We start from the raw sequence: 20,438 nt of genomic DNA, 5'->3' as shown, positions 1-20,438 counted from the left end.
TGAGGAATAAGTATTGCCTACTTGCAAATCGTCTCTACAAAGGCTGCGTAAAATTTAGATCAGCTATAAATTAATCTGTAATTAATGATTCCCCTACAACGTTATTATGTACATGTTTAATTCGCGAATCGCACAAAACAAGAGAAGAGAAAGAGGTAAAGCAAAATACAAATTTAATGTTGAAATGTATTTGATAGAATTAATATTTGCTTATTCAGACTGTAAGTTTTGCTATTGTAATATAATAAATATTTCAGTTAATTTTTGTATTTAATTCTTTGCGTTCTCTTTTAATGATTTATGCACAAACAGAACGTTTGCTAAAGTGTCTATAAAAGATTTATATAAGTACAACCTGAAAATAATTTTGTTAGACCATCAAAATAATTCTGTAGGAAACTTAAACGTGATAAGCAATGTTACAAAAAGTTTTGACATTCTAGTAAACAACTTGAACGTTTTACATAATTATTTTGATAATTCAATAAGAATATCTTCAAATTTGTATCGAACTAAATTTTTAGATACTTGACAAACTCTTCTTTTCATATAATAATTTTCATAAGAACATAACTGAAATTTTGTTGATGAGAAAATGGAAGTTCAATCTTATATTTGTTTAATACTTTATGCGATATCTTTGATAACTTGTTAAGGAGAGCAATTGACATTGGAGAGAATTAATTACGGAGCTGTGGAGCTTCTAGACTTCAAAGGATGCGAGTAAAGTATTTCTCGGGAATATATAGAAATGTAAATGATGGCATGGGTACAACATGCAAACGTCAAATTTTCCTGCCATTTCGTCTGATGTGCTTGTTAGAGATGAAATTGGCGCACTGTCATATATATCACACAAAGGAACTTCTGCAAAACCGAAGAAACTCCCGCGCCGTTGATTTGTGTACCGCACGCGGAATTCTGCAAAATGTACTCTGTAACTTCCAGAGCATATTCCTCGGGAAGCTGTTTCCAGGGAAAATCATAGCTCATCGCGATTTCAAAGACGTAATCTTAGTTAGCGAACTATTTGCGGGCTCAGACTTCTTGCATATACATCTTTCTGATTTAGTCTCTCGCAGATACTATTATTTACCTAATTTCTGTTTTAGCAATTCAATTAAATTCATTCCAATTTTAAATTAAAAATTTTAATTAGCCAGCTACTGATCGTAATAAAAATGCGAAATTACTAGTGACAAGGATCTCTTTCAATCGTAATTATAATATCTCTATTTGAACTGGTTTGGACGATTTGCGCATAAATTTATTATGATGCAATTACTCAAGAAATTATTCATTTACGAAATAAAAATATTCATAAAAGTACTTGATGTGCGTAAATATTAATGATTTTTACGGTTACATAAAATCTAAGCTTTTTTATTATCTAAAATAATTACGTATGTACAACATTTAATAATATGTTAAACATTTATTTTCATTGATTTATCCTAATATTCTTCATATTTTTGTATTGAAAGATCCAATTTTGAAGAATTGAGGTAGCAGTTTGCTTATGTAGGAAAGCTTTTTAAAAGAGGATCACCTTTTAGCAGAAACTCGATTATATTATTCTCGCGAGACAGAAAACGAAGGAAATCCGCTCGAGGAGGGCTGGTATAATATAAGCTCGCTATTTCGCCATTCACGAATAGATTTGTTCGGGGTTTCGGAATGAGCTGAGAAATCGTCGCGGACGTTGAATTTTCTCCCATAAAACGCTCCCTAGAGAAGGAGAACGGATGTAGCCCCACTCTCTATACGGAGGGTGGAATCGGTTTCTTGGATTTTACGAACTTTCGACCGATAACTTGCTTCTTTACTCTCTGCCTCTCTCTTTCTTTACTTCTCTTCATTCTTTTCCCGACTTTCTTCTCTTACGTTTTCATGTTCCTCACTAAGACGTTTGACGGAACTTAGAATATAAACGAGCCGAAACCCCTCATCGGTACGTCAACCATACTCGAACGCTGGGTATGGGATGATAGATCGACTCTTTCGACGACATTGTGAAGATATAAATGCATATCTTTGAAAGGATAAACTAGCGGGTTTGCCGGAACGATTTGGTAAAATAACTTCAAATTACAAAACTATAAAAAAATTTACTTTTCTCTCTATTAAAAATTTTTTTATATAAAAATATATAAATGTATATATAATTATGTATAAAATATGTTTCATACATGTATGTTTTCTTTCTTTTGTTTAATCTTTGTCAATATATAGGGTGTTCCAAAAGTAACGATAAATCTTTCGCACAGAGACAGAATAGACTAAACTGAGAAGAAAAGTCCTCTACCATTTTGCAATTTTCGCAATAGTTAAAAAGATATTAATTGCTAATAAAAATTGCCGAAAATTAGTCTTCATTAATTTTTTACTCGAATACTATCAACTTTACAGAAAAACTGTAAGAGATAAAAATTATTTATTTTCTTCTCATAAGGTTCTGAGAATTTTTTCAGAATTTTTTAATACCATATTTGCTCATGTTGGTAAAAATAAGAAAATGTAGTACTAAAAATTGATAAAAAATTATTATATTGCATGAAAACTTATTAATTTTTTTAATGTAAATTCAAATTGTGAAAATATATATTATCATTACATAAAATTAAACAATTAAGACTAAATAATTAAAAAAGATATTAACCTACAGACGTTACTGGGGGAGCTGTACGAGAAATTTAAAGGCAGCACCATTTCTTTATAAAAGTAATTAGAATCATAGAGAGAGGAAAGAGGAAGAGGAAGAGAAGGAGGGGCAGAGAGAGAGAGAGAGAGAGAGAGAGAGAGAGAGAGAGAGAGAGAGACGTTGAAATTGTTGTATGTGAGACAGAAATAAATACGCTATTTCCACATGTTCCAGGTCAATTTCGGCGATGTTTTCATACCATCTGACTTAAAGGTACCGAAATTGCAAGTACTTCCTGAATTTTCGAGATTGGCGCACGGCCTCCGCAGCGGCAACATCAGTATTCTAGACAGCAAAACGATCTACATTCCAAATTTGCATTACGACGGTGGCGGACCAGACGCTTACTTCTGGGTAGGCAATGGCTCTGAGCCCAGCCATTTTGGTATCAAAGTCCCTAATGAACAGGGCAGGTCAGTTGAAATATAATCAGTGTAAAATAATGAATTAAATAATTTTCATAAAAACTTATATTATAATTTTTTTATACAAAAACTAAAATTATACAAACAATTATATGAAGAGTAAATAAATATCAAAAATATATAATTTATTTTAAAATAAGTTCTCTTCATACTTTTGAAGTTTTTCACATTTTAATAATTATGTAATTATTTTTTAAAACACGGGTTTCATTTTCTCCATTTATATATACTTATACTTTAAATAATGTTACTTTAAATTTGATTGTGGAAACCATAATGTTTGCAAAAATTCAGGATTCTACGATACTTTAAGAGTATGTAATAAGGTTTCTAAATTATTTTCTGGAGGAAGAAAATCAATGTTTAAAAAATTTTTTTAATTTTAATATAGTCCTGGAAAATATTTATGATCTTGTATTGCTGATTAACAATAAATTTCTTTTCAAAAATATTATTTTAGAAAATCTTTATCGTAAAATATAATATTTTATTAAGATGCACGTTAATTTAGCCATATTTTAATATTTTTAAATTAAAATTTAGATATTCGTAATTCTCTATAGTCTCACAAGCCATTTTTTAAATTTTTGTTTTAATTTTATTTTTATAAAATGAGGACTAAGATTGGATTTTAATAAAAAATGCCCATTTCTTTTTCAAAATGACTTAAAAAATATAGATTTTGGAAATAAGAAATTTGGCTCAAGGGAAACTATAATTACAACGTTATTTTACAAGACAATTTTTTTATTCTTCATATTAAATTATTGTATAATGTACGAATGTGTGAATCGCGTAATCACAGAAGCATGCACGAATTGCAGAAGGAGCAATATGGATGCTGAACATCATTTCCGCATAAAAAATAAAAAATGAATTTTCTTTTATTATATATAATTGTTACATATAATTACAATTACATATATAAAATTCAAACAAATTTATTTAATAATTTTTTAAAAATAAATTTCTGAATACTGTCTGTTTTATTATCTAAAAAGGCCGTAATTTGCTTTTTTTTTTCTTAATATAAAACGTTTTATTCAATTCAACGAGACGATTATTAATCTTATCTAATCCACCGACAGTTTGGTACCATTAAGAGGGTACCAAGGAGAGGACATTGAAATCGTCTTACCGGGGAATTTGACGGTGTACGACATCAACTGGCTTGCAGTATGGTGCGTTGAATACAGACACAATTTCGGACATGTTCTAATTCCAAAGGACCTCGATGTTCCACCGGCTCTTGGCCAAACGAAAATTACGGTAAACCAAAATGAGTTCTCCAATCTGCCGGTCTGATACGATCCAAACTTTCTTTGCCTTATGTATTCTCATTAACATTTACTGTGAAATGATAATATACTCTACTTTACTCTTTGATATACACGATGAAAAGCTTCGCTTTAATAGAGACGAATTGAATGCACTGTGAAGAGGGACGTTTGCGTCTTTATATAACAAAATATATATAGTCGTTAATGTTTTAGATTTAATAGAAATTGTTCCAATAAGTCTTGTTTTAGTTATTTTTAAGCAACAATATTTTCTTAAAACTAAATGCAATTAAAGACAAAATAAATTTTATCTCGAAAAGCCCTCAATCCTATGTCTTTCTGATAGTATAATGAAACTATATTAGCATATTTTCCAGTAAGCACCAATTAATAGTTAACAACATAACGTTAATGTTATCCATACAACACGCATGTCCAAAGGATATCTTTATGACTCCTTTTAGATATATATCTTTTAGATATATATAAAAGACGTCTATATGGTATGTCTACAAAGTTTTTTAGATATGCATGTTGTTTGGATATATTATTGTTATTATAGTTGATGTTTACTGGGTTGTCGTTTAAATTCAATCACTGTATATTTTTTCTTCTTAATAACGTCGTTATTTTCAAATGGAATAGCCGCCGTGGTGGTACAATCCAGTAAGTACAACGCGATCGATGCACGATTTTGCCGCATGGACGATAATCTCTCGTAGTGAGGTCACAGGTGCGACCTTTATTTTTTCAGACGAGCAGCACACCGGCACCTAAGCAGGTGACCAACTGCAAAGAAATGCTGGATGGCCGTGTTCAAGTGCAGTGGCAGCTACAGGGTGAGGACGTGCAGATTCGGATCTCAGGGCGCATCGAGGAGGATCAGTATGTGGCATTCGGATTGTCAGGTCGGGATGGCAAGGCCGAGATGATCGGCGGCGACGTCGTCGTGATCGGATACAATAATAAAACTGGCAAGTTCATCGCCGAGGATTACTACATGACGGACATATCTCAGTGTGACGGCAAGAGGGGTGTATGCCCGGATCAGAGGATTGGTGGAAGGAACGATGCAATACTTGTGCATGGGGAAAGGCAGAATGGCATAACAACGGGTACGTCTTTATCCAAACAGAACAAAAAGTCACAAAACATCAAAATGGCATTAAAATAGCTTCAAAATGATTATTAAAAATCACTCTTTGATCAGTCATAATTCTTACACATTTTAATGTTATTTTGATGTTATTGCGAGATAAGATGCATATTGTATAAGATATATAAAACGTCTTTTCGATATCTTATGCAATATAGAAAGTTATCTGGGTTGTGACCTATATTGTTTTACTTGTCCTATACGTTATGAACGCGACAGCGACGGAAGAAAAATACACGGCTAATTGCTTTATTCTCTGGCAATTCCTTAGTAATTTTATGTGACTTACAATTAGACACTGTTAGTCTTATAAAAATGCAATTGCTTATAGTTATACAACTATAGTTATATATGTATAAATTTATCAGTTATATAAAAAAAAATTTATTGAATAATTTTTTTATTCAATAATTTAATTATATTTAGTAAGTAATTAGAATACAAATAGCGTAAATATATAGAAATTTTATAATTAAAAATCTATTTAAAAATTCCATAGGTATTTGCGATTTTTAATGTGAGAACTAACAACTATTTCTGGATGTATTCATAATTTGAATGTTTGTTATATAAAGTTAACTAAAGTATACGAAACGGAATTATTATCGTTACCGCTTTTTCGTTTATGACTATTTTAAAATCTTTACAATTATGTAATTTTCTATTAATTTATCATATCAAATTTTAGTTATATGACATATCAAAGATAGCATAATCTTGGTCGTAACGTTTATTGCTTGAATTTATATTTTTTTGGTTGAATTTATATTTTTTAAAGAATTAAAATATATATGATTTTACGCTAAGACGATACGTGTGAATATATGCTCCTTCGATTACTTTTTAATTATTGTTGAGTTAACTGAAGTATACGAAACGAGGAATAATTATCGTTAATATGCGATTTATTTCAATTACAGTTACGTACACACGTCCGCTGAGGACTAACGAGCCAGAGAAGGACAGGATGATTCCGGAAAGGGAAACAAGCGTGATCGCTGCCATCGGCTCTCTGAATGCGCGAGGCGAAGCCAATGCTCATGAGAGATTCGATAAGACCACTGAGGATATTCGTATCGATTTTACGTCGAGAAATGTTCACGAATGTACAAATTCCCTGTACAATATTCCGGATGCGCCTGATCTTGAACCCTGGACGCCGGCTGTCATCAATGATAAAAATATATTCAATGCAAGAATTGGACCGACTGGTGCGAAAAGAGGATACTCACAAATCACAGGTATCAACATGTTATGATTGAATTATGCATCTAACGTATTATTATTATGTATTAAGTAAAACCTTACAGTCTTAAGGCCCGTCTACACGTAGTAAGCTTAGTTTAAGAAGTAAGAGTAAGAAATAAAATTAATTTATTTGGCTTACGCCTATAGGTCCGTCTACAATACACGTAGTTAAGCTTGGTTTAAGAAGTAAGAGTAGATGTAAGAGTTTAGAGTAGGTGTAGATGTAGGCGTAAGCGAAATAAATTAATTTTATTTCTTACTCTTACTTCTTAAACCAAGCTTACTGTTGTATTGTAGACGGGCCTTTACGCTAAATGCAAACAAAAAATTACTATAAATTATTTATAAATTACTTGATGATGATGATATTTGGAATTTAATTAAAAATTAATTAACATAGTATTTTATTATGAAAATAATATCTGTCATATCGATAAAACAAATACATTTTTTATTTTATTCTACCATTGCGTAAAACATTAATATCAAATGATATTAGTATTGTGATAATCTTGAACGGTTTGTGTTCTTTTTAACTTTAAAATGAGATAGAAGTAGTTTAAGATCGATCAGTGATTCTTATTGCAATTTATAGGTACACCCTCTTGGGGCATCGCATGGTACATCAATGCTTTACTGATCCCAGAGATCATCGTTGAGCGAGGAAAAACTTATACCTTCATCGTGGAGGGTGGAAACGATCCTGCCAATCCCGCTAAGTGAGTCGTATTCTTATTTATGATAATACCGTTCAAAGTGCGTACATACAGGACAAAATTCAGGATCGCTATATAATATTCCGAATATGATGTTGTGAAATACATTATTATGAAACATTCTTATGCCTTTGATATAGGTATCATCCATTCTATATAACTGACAATCCAGAAGGTGGTCTCGGACAAAATATAGAGAAACAAACGGAAGAAAGTGTATTTGCTGGCGCAGAGTACGATTCCAATGGATATCTCCGCGCAACTGTAGCCGGCCGTTATTGCGAATGGACTCGTCTTATAGTGGATAACCCGGATAATTACAAGACATTCAAGAGCTTCTTCGAAACGCTCGAACTTAAATGCGACAAAGGCGAGCCTGCCAAACTCATATGGACTGTGAAAGAGGATACGCCAGATTTAGTCTATTATCAGGTATAACTTATTAGCTAGGGAAAAGCCAAAAGTTAAATAACTACTCGCGAAGATACAAATTATTTTAGTAAACAATCTAATTAAAATTTATTAGATTTTCTGAGAAATTTCAAATATCAAATTTTTTATCATACAACTTTTTCTTCAGTGTTTCACGCACAAACATCTGGGCTGGAAGATTCATGTTGTCGACCCGGGACAGTCACAGAGAAACGGCATCAGTCAAGTTCTGCCTACGTTTACGACATTTGTGGCCATTATCACACTTCTTTCATTCTCAAGATGAATCATTGCGTTTCCTTCTTTCAATGCGGAACAAATAATAGAAGACAAAGATGACGACGAAAACTGATCGATTTAAAATAATTATGAAAACTATACAACAATGTACGATTGTTAAATCGACAAAACACATACAAGGTTGTACGAAAGTATTTAGTATGTAAGATCTATTCTAAGGTAAAAGATTAGCAAAATATTTTTAAGACCTATCAGATTCAATATTTCATATTATATACATATGAGATATATATATATTATATATAATATATATATACATACATATACATATATATTATACACAAGTACACGCATTACATGTATGAACATGGACGCAAAATTTCCATATTCTCTTTGACATATAAAGCTGAGTTGACAATAATAACAATTAGAAATAGGTAAATTCTGACAATAATCGTGATCAGAACTGAATAATCAATGAAATTCTGACAATAATCGTGATCAGAACTGAATAATCAATGAAATTCTGACAATAATCGTGATCAGAACTGAATAATCAATGAAATTCTGACAATAACCGTGATCAGAACTGAATAATCAATGAAATTCTGACAATAATCGTGATTAGAACTGAATAATCAATAAAATTTTGACAATAAGAACTGAATAATTAACGAAATTTTGACAGTAACGAATGATCGTTTGTTTAGGGGAAGGATATATTAAAACGATATCTGAGAGGACGAGATGATTAACACGTAACTATATATAGATATAAATTTGATGCTGAGAAATGGAGGTGTATCAGCATGTACAATGTAAATTTTGCACAAAACTATAGTTGATCTTAATATAACTTTAAATCGACGATAATACGTAAGAAATACATTTATAAATGCTGTCGACTTGACAATAATACGTAGAGTAGTTAATCGAGAGAAAAGGAGAGAAAAAGAGAAAGAAAAGAGAGTAACGAAATGTGAATTATGTACAAGAAAGTAAAGAAAAAGTAATATTTAAGGGTGATGTGCAAGTTACAAACTATCCCCTATACGTGTAACAATGCTATAATATGTATATACTATAGAGTGGACCTTCCTAAAACGGAATGAAAGTAAATGTGCCTTGGGTACAAATAATAATAACTGTCTTTAATTACAAGGATTAGGACCCACTCGGCAGAAGGACACCGTCTAGTACTTTGGAACTGGTCTCTTGTGCGCGAAGCGTGTCGCATGAGTAAAGCTACGGCTTATATTTTATAGAAAAAAAATATCATAGAAGGAACTATTTCAAAAACTTCAAATATTCAATGCGATTTTAATTATACGTTTATAATATTTTGTATGTGTGCCGGTATAACTGTAGTTATTAAGCAATGCTGTATTTCGTGCGTGTAGCAAGAACATTTCGCAAGCATAAAAAAAGGAAACATAAAATCATAAAAGAAATATCAAAAGATGGCCTGTGGCAGACATTTCGATAGATGTAACTCACATCACAAAACGTACAAGGGATATGATAAGACGTGCAACCAAGAGAAATCAGCAGAATACATAATCATTTAGGGTAGTGAATTTAGTATAACGTCTTTCTCGTAATGTCAAGTTTTAAATGTGTGTCCAGCTCCTAAGTGCCGGGGTGTCCACGAAATTCGCAGCAGTAAATTCTTTGCAATTCAACCGCTTATCGCACGAAGACCAGTCTGTATTTCATTACATACGTATATACACATACACAAGTATATCATACATATACCGAACAGAATTCTCTGAAACTTACATTATCTAGCTTTACGAAGGGCGAAGAGTTAAGAAAAAAGAGAAGGTAAATAGGGACTCGTACTAATTATCATATAAGTAAATAAATAAGAATCGTTTAATCGATGTTTGTGTCGCTGAATTTTCGACATGACAATACTTGAGAGCAATCCCGATCAATAACGAGATCTTTGCTCGAGACGTAGGCTATGTCGCTATATTTTTCATCCGTTCATTTCTTCTTTTTCTGAGGAAATTTGAAAGTAACAGATTCTAGTTTATAAGCGGATAAAACTCCTACATCTGTGAGTGACAATAATAAATTATCAACTTGCATCTACAATAGAAGCGGGCTGCTCCCGGAAAAAGTCGTTTTTCTTTTCTTAAATCAATTATAATCGAAACTCGCCAATTTACAATAACAAATTGCATGTGTACGAATCAATCATTCGCCCATATAAATGTACGAGACAAATTATAAGCGTATTATTCTGCAATAAAACATAAGTCATAAGTCACATAGATAAAGTGTTCCATTCGCATGATGTACGTGTACAGATAATATATAGACAATAACGTATAGATAAATACATCGTTCGTAGTGTGAGTACAAATAAAATTTCATTAAATATTTCAATTAAATAACGAAATTAAAGAAAAAATATCCAATGAATTTGTCTTAGTTCAAATCGTATCAGTATAATTATAATTATCTTCTCTGACATTTGACAATACATCTTTTTCTAAATCGTTATATGTCTAAATTTATTAATTTATCTAAATTGCTTAATTTTGCAGAATTACTCGAAATGAAAAAAAAAATATTGATATATATCTTGTTGTAATAATTTCTACACATTTCAGAAAGCCGAGCTTTATTTTTGCTCGCGTTTATTCACCTTATATTTTACTTCTTTAATTATGTGATTGGTGAGTATTTCTATTTTTCTAGAAGCAGCCCGATGATGTCCCAAGTTGTTAGTTCATAAGAAACAAATAATAGCTTAGATGCTAAGAACACTTTTTGGCTATATTACTGTATACATTAATATATATAAAAAGAGGATAAATGAAACGTGTGGAAGCGCCTCCGGAGACTAAATTCAAAATATTAGTCATCCGGTATAGCATGTGAACGATTATCGTCAATGTTGTACAGTTTCAAACGTGATTTCGAATTGTTAGCGATACTTAGCGCGTAATATTTACAACTCTAGATCTATCTTTGAATTAATATTACTAAAACGGTCTACTTATAAGCTTCCATCCATGCACAGTTACTATGTAAGACACGTGGAATGACAGAGGTGCGGTGAGATAGAAATGAAACTCTTATCACGTTACCATGTCCGAATGCAATTTAGGCAATTTTCCATAAGCAGCGGATTCCGACAAGAGCTAGCTATATAATTACTAACGATAGGTTTTACAAAAAAGTTTTGAAATAATGTCTTAGCGCATCTTTCGTTGCATTTTAATTGCAATGCCTTTTTAGATTTCGTACGTTTTTCGAAGTCTATATTTACGCATGGACACATTATGAACAATGTCGAAATTTATACTCTGAAAATGCTGTGTAATTATTTTATAACATTATTAACTTATTAAAGGCATTGATATACTCCGATTAGCAATTCTATCAGGAAGTTTTTGCAAAACCGTATCTCTATATACATATTATATACATTTTTATCGCAAATTTTAAAAGAGAAGTTCTGCAATAAGTGTGAATTAACTGTAAAGTTAGTATCGACGCTTATCACTTTGCATTTTCATTGTCATTTATTCTACATCATTACTTTAGCGTTCGATGTACGCAAAAATAACACGATATTGCAGAAGCTGCTTTCTTTTTATTTCTCTTTTCCACGCGATTATTATATACATTTCAAAATTGTACAACTAGCTTTGTATACGCGCAGACTAATATTTCAGACAATATATTCGTAAAAACGATCGCTTAAGTGCGAACGGTCTTGTAACTTCTCGGTAAGAGAAATAAATAGTTATAAGTGTTTGAGATAAAAATTATTTTAAAATTTATATTAAGCAAAGAATGAAGCATTGTTAATATGTACGGAACGATAGTCGAATCATACCGCTTAATATCTGTACAAGTATTGCGTTCCACAAAAGCCTTTTTTGTGGTGTGTGACGTCGCAATTCCGGGACAGTTGCAACAATATCAACGTTAATTACATTTTCCTCTTCTACATTATACACTTCTATATATAGAAAAAAAAATCTATTTCTTAAAAAAAATATTATTAGTTAATTAATTCAATGACGAAACAGAAAAATAAAAAGAGATTTGTAAAGCTGCATCGGAATTATGCTTTCCTAATCTTCGATGAATCAGAGATTTGTTCAGTCACGCAACTTTAAAATTTAAAAACAAATCTTAACTTTATGAGATTAGATATACAATTTAAAAGAGAAAATTATGCATGTTAACTCTTATTTGAATTTATTATTCTTTTACGTTTCAATTAAAATTATACAAATTAAGCCATATTATATCTTTTGTTCTTTTTTTGCTTTGACATCTTTGAATATTGATGTCTTACCACTAATAAATAAAAATGCTCTGAAAAAAATTCTCATAAAACGTCATACTATTTTTAAGAAATTTTTATATTTTAAATTTATAAAGGTTTTTGAAAAAATAACTTAAACTTCTTCGGATTTTATAAGTTTTCTTTGGAAATTATTGAATGAGAGAATGTTTCAATTTGTACAAAAAAATTGAAAAAATTGAAAAGTTATGCAGTTTGCAATATGTAGACTATGTATTTTTTTACATCACTCGATTTATCTCATTATTTATGCATAAAAGTATTAAGATACAATTGCAAAAAAATGAATAATTTAATAAATAAAGATATTTTTCCAATTAGACGTAAAATAGCAATTTTCAAATGGTGCCACAGCAAAATCTATCCATTTTTTGTGGATTTTCCTAAAGAAATTTTTCGTTAATATCTCATAATTTACAAAATACCAGTTTCAACCAATTTGATCGAAAACATATTTTCCATATGATTAGTGCCATAGTTCCATATGATAAGATTCTTTTCTAAAAAGTTATTAAGTCATACAGAAATTTCAAAAAATTCTGAAACAAATATAAAAATATTATGTATAATTTTAAGTAAAATTCAGAAAAATTATATGAAGAATTTTTAAAAAAAGTGGAGGAAGGTTTGATAAATGCCAATTGATGTTGATGTATCTGATCTCAAAAAAGAAAAAGAATTAGAAAATTTTCACAAAAATTAGTGATGTCATTGTGGAAAAATTTCATAGGCAGGATACTTATCTTTAAACATTTTTTAGATCCACCGTTCCGTATACGAAAAGTGCGACCGTTCCGTACTGCAAAGCTAAAATGTCTTACATAGAGAGTGAAAGTATTAACTGGCGAACAAAATCGTTTTGCAGGACTAGCGCGCATGTGTCGAATTGTATCCGAAGAACGTTGAAATTGTCAACCCTTTCGTTTCTCTTCAGCATTTACGTGTTAGGCTAGCTTAACTAACAACTAACTCCACTAATCGTCTACTTGTTATCGCGGACACTTTATCTAAGACGTTCGTTTATCTCCTGTTTCAAGCAAATGCACGAACTGTACGAATTCAAATCTGGTAAAAATATTTGCAAGAATATCGAGGAATTCTAGCACGATACACTCTTTTCACTGTGAGGTTGTTACATTACATAACGCCGTGCTGAAAGATAAAAAATAATGATCTTTTCGCGCTCAAATCTACCAAGTATATCATCAAGTATTGAATTAATTTAAAATGAATCGCGCGAATAACGCGGTAACTGGTTAAAAAATATCTAAAAGCGTCCAAAGATTGGACGCCACTCTTTAGAACCACTTTTTAGATGTTCAAACGTAATTTAGACGTTCTTCGTATGATGTAGCGTTTTGAAGTCTTCTGAAATTTTGTTATCTTTCGGCGCGGTCAAAATCTAAATATTTTTTGTGTCTTCAAGTCTCTATCTCACATATTTAAAATGAAAATTCATGATGGTTTTTTCATATACGCATTAGATTAGAAAGTTATTCTAAATGATATCTCTAGCTCTTCATTCATTCCAAAGTTTGCCTAGAGATTATTAAGATATATTAATGCTCATGGTTTCATCGTTGCATAAAACACGTAATAAGAAGTCAATCCTTACTACAATATTTAAATCGTAATTTGACATATCTCGCGTAAGATAAAAGAAAAAAAAAAGAGTCGGTCAATGTCGGTCGCGAAACGAGCGAGCGTCGTTAAAATTTCGATTGTTTAATAGATAGGAGACTTTGTCGAAAATGTTAATTTTCTTTATATAGTCTATATGTAATGTACCGTATAAAAATATCTCTTTTTCAGTTAACCTGTAGCGTTACTTAGAAAGCATCCGATCTTCAAAATCAAAGCCATGCGTACGAAAGAAGGGAAATTTTTATGAAAAGAAGACTGCTCCCTATTTTTCGACAGAAAAATATCAGTCTCTTTGACAATAGAATAGAATACGCAATGAACCATATCACTATTGTTCTTTAAATGTAATGACATTCGTTCGTATTTCAATGAGATGCAGCGTCGTTTCATTTCAGGCGTTCTTATTCTTGCATATGGGACATATTCTTCCATATGGAACATACATATTTGTCGTTGTTGTGCGCGAATTTATGTTATGCGATCTGATCAAGATACACGATTAGAAGTGTCTCAGCTGTAAAACCGAGTTCTAAGTGTCGCTGCGAAATATATCTCAGGATGTTCTACTCTTTTACGGACTATGAGTTTCATTGCACGTTTCACGCATTAATCTTAATGGCTTTGATAGCGCTACATTTATTAATAATTGGGTAAAAGGAGCATATCTAAGTAATCACAAGGTATATGATATATTATGATTACGAATTATTGAACATTGTATCAAATTTTATATTCACTTCTTGTGGTTGACAATAAACTGGTTTTATAAAAAAAAGAAAAAAAAGGAGAAAAGAAATCATGAAGATTGTTTGTACATTTAATGCGACGGCTAAAAGGACCAATGAGTATTGGACCAATATAAATAACACGTGTTGCTGTACAAAAAGAAGTTTATACAGTATTATATATTTAAATTTCATTTCGGATATCCCCAAGGGTCTTTCTTTTGGTCCATTAAGACAAGAGAGGATTCACAAATCTTTTTGAACACCTCGCGTAACTTTCCCTTTGAAAATACCTATATAAGAACAATGACATATGAATATACATATTTCTATAAAATTAACATTTAAATACGTTACAATAGTTATTTTATTGTTTATACGTACTTTGTATAGTTGATATTGTTCAGAAGCAAGTATGTCAGCCAACTGAATGGAACCGTCGTGCTCGTTCATTTCCGACATAACCGAATGTAGCAAAAGTGTGACTTTAGGAATACAAAGCTCACGCAGCTTTTTCAACTGGTGTTCCCTAAGTTCATCTTCGGGTGTGCACGACTCGTCATTACTAATCTTTGAATCGACGAGCCAACCACCGTCGGGGAACAATAAAACATTAAATAATAATTGTTTCACGGCCTGAAACAAAAAAAAAACAAGCATTCAGTTTATATTCACATTCGATTGTATTTACGTTAATGCATTTTGTGTTCACATTTTTCGCATACCTTCGTATGATGCTGCATAGTAGATTTCCATCTTTCAAGTTCTAAATTGTACTGCGTCTTTCTGTGATCGTACGCAACCTTTTCAGTGAACGTAGCATATGTAGGCAATTCTTCTGGTGGCGTGGGTTTACCATGATGATAATGAGAAAACCATTCACCAAAACCTTCCTGGGCGTCAAGATATGTTTTATAACAAAGATATTCCCTTATTGCCGCAGCAGCTTTCTTCGACAAGTTATTAGTTATCGTAAGATTGAGCGTGCAGTCCATAGTTGGATACTCGCTCATAACCGATTCAATTGAATCTGATGGAATCTATACAACATACAAAAACAATTATTTAATTATAATACAATTTAATTATATACAATTATAACAAAAGCAATTTATTACAGAATTATAAACTGCGTTAAAATTTATAAAAAATTCATATAATAATTATAATTTTTAATTTTTACCTTGTTAAATGCTTTTCGTGCCGCATCGATTTTTTCGTTAGTCAAAAAATATCTAATGAGCGCATTTGTTTGCCGTAAAGCTTCTTCTCTCTGACTTTGATAGAAAATCAACCAATCCAGACCATTAATCTTTTCGATATCTGCCTCAGTGATAGTTCCTTTTAAGTCCGTTGGGTCGGATTCTACGTCTTTCTTACGTATATTTTCCACCACTAATTTTGTAATTGCTTCTACATTTAAGTTCGCGTCTTCCGCTGCACGCAAACATTTCTTACGCTCTTCATGCTCTTTAACACTTTCTAAGTAAGAGGCATAATTGATTATTTGATCCTCTTGTGGTAATGTAGCTGTGTAGAACGCAATTAAAGTCGGATCGCCCATTTCAATAAGGACGCGAACATACGCCAGTAAAACTTTGTCTTCTACTTTATCCTTTGTACTTTTCCCGATTTGTCTGAAGAATAATATTAGATGAGCCAGGAATCTAAGGAACTGCGAGTCACAGGCGCCAACATCTATCATACTTTCAATCTCTTCCATTAACTTTGGTATTTGGTCTAGTATTATATATTTTTGAATTAAATGATCAGGTTTGTTAGATTGAGCACGTATTATTGGATTTTTTGACGCGTGCAGCTCTTTGAACGCGTCTTCCAACGAGATTTCATTTTTCCAATATTCTTCCGACATAATTGTATAAATTTTTACCATCATTAATCTCAATGCTGATTCAACTTTGATATCTAGAAGGCTCTTCATATAAGCCCACAATGCATCTTGCCAAGAAGATGCTATTTGAAGTAATAGTTGGACATTGCCACAAAGACTTGCATATATGGCACGATAAAATATACCTGCACGAAAAATATATATACATAGAAATATTTATCTTCTATATATTTAGTTAGAAATAAACAGTTGAATTGAATCGATAAAATTAATTGATAAAAAATTTCAGCATTTTAAATTATTTTAAAATTATTCTAACAAAGTACTCCAATAATTTACAATCCTTTTTCAGTAATATTTTGGTAATATTAAATGAATAAATAATTACCTATGCGTTTATCTTGCGACAATTCCCAAGCACATATTTTCCAAAGACTTCTATTAGGATTCCCTTCGATTGGTAATTTAGTATCTGTCAATGGATTACTATAGTTTGGATCATGATTAGGAATCCATCCTAATAAAGATGCGGCTCTCCAAGGTTGACCACAATGCATGGCTAATGCTTGTGCTTTCTGAAGACGTCCACAACGTACCTATAATACACATCTTCTTAAATACAATTACATTTTTTCCATCCTTTTAATTATTTTTATAACATTATGTGAAAATATTTGTTATCCAAACTGTAATTGAGGGGAGTGGCAGAATAAAGGCACAATTCTACTTAGGCCCTTTTTCCGAAGATTAATGCAAATAAACAAGGAATTGATGTTGCTTACATTAGTTAAATATGAACGTGTTTCGATTGTCCTATGATGATGAAAATGATATAATCTATGGAAAAAGGGCATAAATGATTTAAAATTATTAATGAGATTTTTATTAGAGACTGAACGAAAATAGAGTACAATAATTTTTTAAATATTAATTATAATAGAGAGAGAGAAATATTATAACATATAACTTCTCAGACATTATATAAATATACACTGTTCCCATTTGTGGTATAACAAAAAAAGTAACAAATTATTTTAATTTTTATCAAAATCAAGATTTTGTAATTAGGCCTTTATTCAGCCCATCCCTTCAATTGTTATAAAAATATAATTATTTTAATTATAATAATTAAACTATAAGATCAATTGCTAAAGAAATAAGCAAAACAAAGATGTCAAAATGTGTTTAAAGATAATAATTATAATAATTGTAATAAATCATAAATAATTTTAATTGAAAACAAATATGTAGTCTCTATATATACCTCTATAAACATTCGTTTTTCAAGTCTGGCATCATCTTCTCTGTCCAAATCATGCAATGGCCTACCCTCTCGTATCGGCGCATCAGGATCTAAAGACGATACCAGTGGTCTAGATGAGCTGAATGCAATTCCCAAATTTTGATTGTGCAACTGATGGACCGTATTTTCCCAAGCTACTGTTTTATCAGTAAAGAGTTCTATGGACGGACATTTATCCGCTTGATCCAGAGCATTTTTTTCTAGCCAATCAATAATCAATTGGTATTCCCTGATATAACTCTCAGACTTATATAAATTTTCTATAACATCTTTCTCAGAGATATAATTATTGTTTGTTGGTCCATCATGTTCCATTTGTGTAGACAAACCAGCGCTACTTATACGATTCTGGTAGAGGCAATATATCAGTCTCCATGTGTTTCTCTCACTTTCCAAAGAAATTTCTTCTTCTGCTACTTCTGTATTCTCAACTTTTGATTGCATACCTGTTGGGACAGACAATGTTTTGCTTAAAACTTAATACACTGCCATCTACTACAAAAAGATTAAATAAAAACATGTAGAAAATAAATTGAATTAAAGGGCATACACCATTACGCAGGTTCTTGGTAGCAAGATTATAATTTTATTTTGACCATCTATGAGAACAATATAACGTTTCGGCCTCGATCAGACCTTCTTCAGTATACACAAATAAACATAAAAAGTTGGATAATTGTTTACAAAATTAATGTCGCTTAATCTTACAATTACCGTTTAAGTCACCGTCAAATTAAAAATTACATGAAATAATAGAAGCAAACTGTTCAACATCAACTATAATCGTATTCCTCCGAGTGATAAATTATCTTTAGTCCTCGTATAATACATTGATCTTCTAATTGCTAATTTTATTGATCTTGCCTGATCCTTATGAAAAATTATAATCTTGCTACCAAGAACCTGCATAGTGGTGTATGCCCTTTAATTCAACAGTATATGAAGTTGTTTTCAGTATTTTCAATACCTCTCATTATATCTAGAGTGTCGGTACAATTCTGTATGAAATCCGCGATGGTATCAAAGACCTGCGCCTCCGAGAAATGCGCTTGCACGCTCTGCAGGAAGTCATAGTAGAGCTTGGCTTTGGCCTCCCGCCATGGCTCATTCGCCTTCAGAATCGCTCCGGTTGCTGTGCTATCCTCCATCATCTCCTTAATGGTAATATCATTCCTCTCCGAGCGCATCATTATATCGCGGATTTCGTGAGGCGCGAGGGTTAGCGAGGTGTCAAGCTCTACATTGTAGAGCTTGGTTAGTCTGGTTCCCGCGGTCCTGTCGACCACCCCCGAGGTGTCGCCGAGCATCTGTCTACTGTCATCGGCATCCTTCCGCGTCTGACCGGCTGCCTGTAATGATATCCTCTTCGGAGTGGTGCTCCGCTGGCCGCTTAACCTCAAAAATGTTCTCCGTTGACTGTTCTGCTGACTTAACAGACGAATCGATTGGTCGAGGTTCTCCTTCACGTCACTTAACGAATCCATTTCCCTGACATCTGACACGGTCTAGCAAGAAATCTCGATTTGGCGTTGAAAATATCCGAAAGTTGAAAATAACACACTGTGTCACATAAAGAGTTTACTCTTCATCATGATGTAAGAAGAAAGGTATGGCGCGTAATAAGAGAAGGTGAACCATTTATGCGCCATATTGCGCATAATGGCGATAGCATACTGGAAACAACCAATCAAATTCGAGTCAAACTCATACTTCTATTGCGCATTCGCGGGAACGTTACACCTGTCTTATTACACCATAAGTCTGTTCGCGTTGCTTACACTTTTGGCACTCGACATCTTCGCTTTCTCTCTTTTCAAGGCCAAATATATATCTATCTCATTTTAAGTGCAAAAATATTTGGGTATTTCATGCAACGCGAACAGACCTCATGGGTGTACCATTCCCGTGGATGCGCAGTCGTCTAAAGTAATAGCCAATCAGAAATGCTCAGAAATGTTAGAATTCAAATGGCTGTGAATAGTGACCCCTTTTAGGCCGGAATCAGACTACGCATTGAAGATTGAGGTTGAAGATCGAAGATTGAAATTTGACCAATAAGGACAAAGAAATTTTAGCTCCTTTCATTTCGATTGGTCAAATTTGAATTTTTCAATCTTCAATCTTAATCTTCAATGCATAGTCTGATTCCGGCCTTACACCGTTAAATCGGTTAGTACGCGTACCAAATTGATGCGGATTAAATATTTGATACGTCCTTATTTACACCGATCTGCCTTGGCCGGAATCAGACTACGCATTGAAGATTGAGATTGAAGATTGAAGATTAAAATTTGACCAGTGAGGACAAAGGAATTTTAGCTCCTATTGTTTTGATTGGTTAAATTTCAATCTTTCAATCTTCAATCTCAATATTCAATGC

The 20,438-nt window shown here is 32.1% G+C and overlaps 2 protein-coding genes across 5 annotated transcripts in view; one reads left to right on the top strand and one right to left on the bottom strand.

Moving 5' to 3' along the window:
- LOC108725473 (protein Skeletor, isoforms B/C) overlaps positions 1–8,447 on the top strand; it is a 61,151-nt gene extending 52,704 nt beyond the window's left edge. For all 4 annotated transcript variants that reach the window (XM_018452499.1, XM_018452500.1, XM_018452497.1 and 1 more), the window contains exons 5-11: positions 2,876–3,114; positions 4,215–4,395; positions 5,161–5,521; positions 6,483–6,803; positions 7,406–7,529; positions 7,667–7,958; positions 8,107–8,447. In XM_018452499.1, the coding sequence (XP_018308001.1) occupies positions 2,876–3,114; positions 4,215–4,395; positions 5,161–5,521; positions 6,483–6,803; positions 7,406–7,529; positions 7,667–7,958; positions 8,107–8,244 (1,656 nt within the window). In that variant the 3' untranslated portion in view covers positions 8,245–8,447. The remainder of the gene's footprint in view (positions 1–2,875; positions 3,115–4,214; positions 4,396–5,160; positions 5,522–6,482; positions 6,804–7,405; positions 7,530–7,666; positions 7,959–8,106) is intronic.
- Positions 8,448–13,107: 4,660 nt separating this feature from the next.
- Positions 13,108–19,659, bottom strand: Nup107 (nuclear pore complex protein Nup107). Its single transcript, XM_018452826.1, has 7 exons — positions 19,026–19,659; positions 18,020–18,504; positions 17,144–17,351; positions 16,087–16,940; positions 15,629–15,943; positions 15,288–15,539; positions 13,108–15,196 (listed from the first exon to the last, which is right to left on the bottom strand). The coding sequence occupies exons 1-7, from the start codon at positions 19,540–19,542 to the stop codon at positions 15,095–15,097; spliced, it is 2,733 nt and encodes a 910-aa protein (XP_018308328.1). The 5' UTR covers positions 19,543–19,659; the 3' UTR covers positions 13,108–15,094.
- Between the last annotated feature and the right edge of the window lie 779 nt (positions 19,660–20,438).

The sequence above is a fragment of the Mycetomoellerius zeteki genome, unplaced genomic scaffold (genome assembly GCF_001594055.1).
Source record: "Mycetomoellerius zeteki isolate Tzet28-1 unplaced genomic scaffold, Tzet1.0 scaffold35, whole genome shotgun sequence".
Taxonomy (NCBI): domain Eukaryota; kingdom Metazoa; phylum Arthropoda; class Insecta; order Hymenoptera; family Formicidae; genus Mycetomoellerius; species Mycetomoellerius zeteki.
The sequence above is the reverse complement of the archived record's forward strand: the minus strand, read 5'-3'. Positions and strand labels throughout refer to the sequence as shown.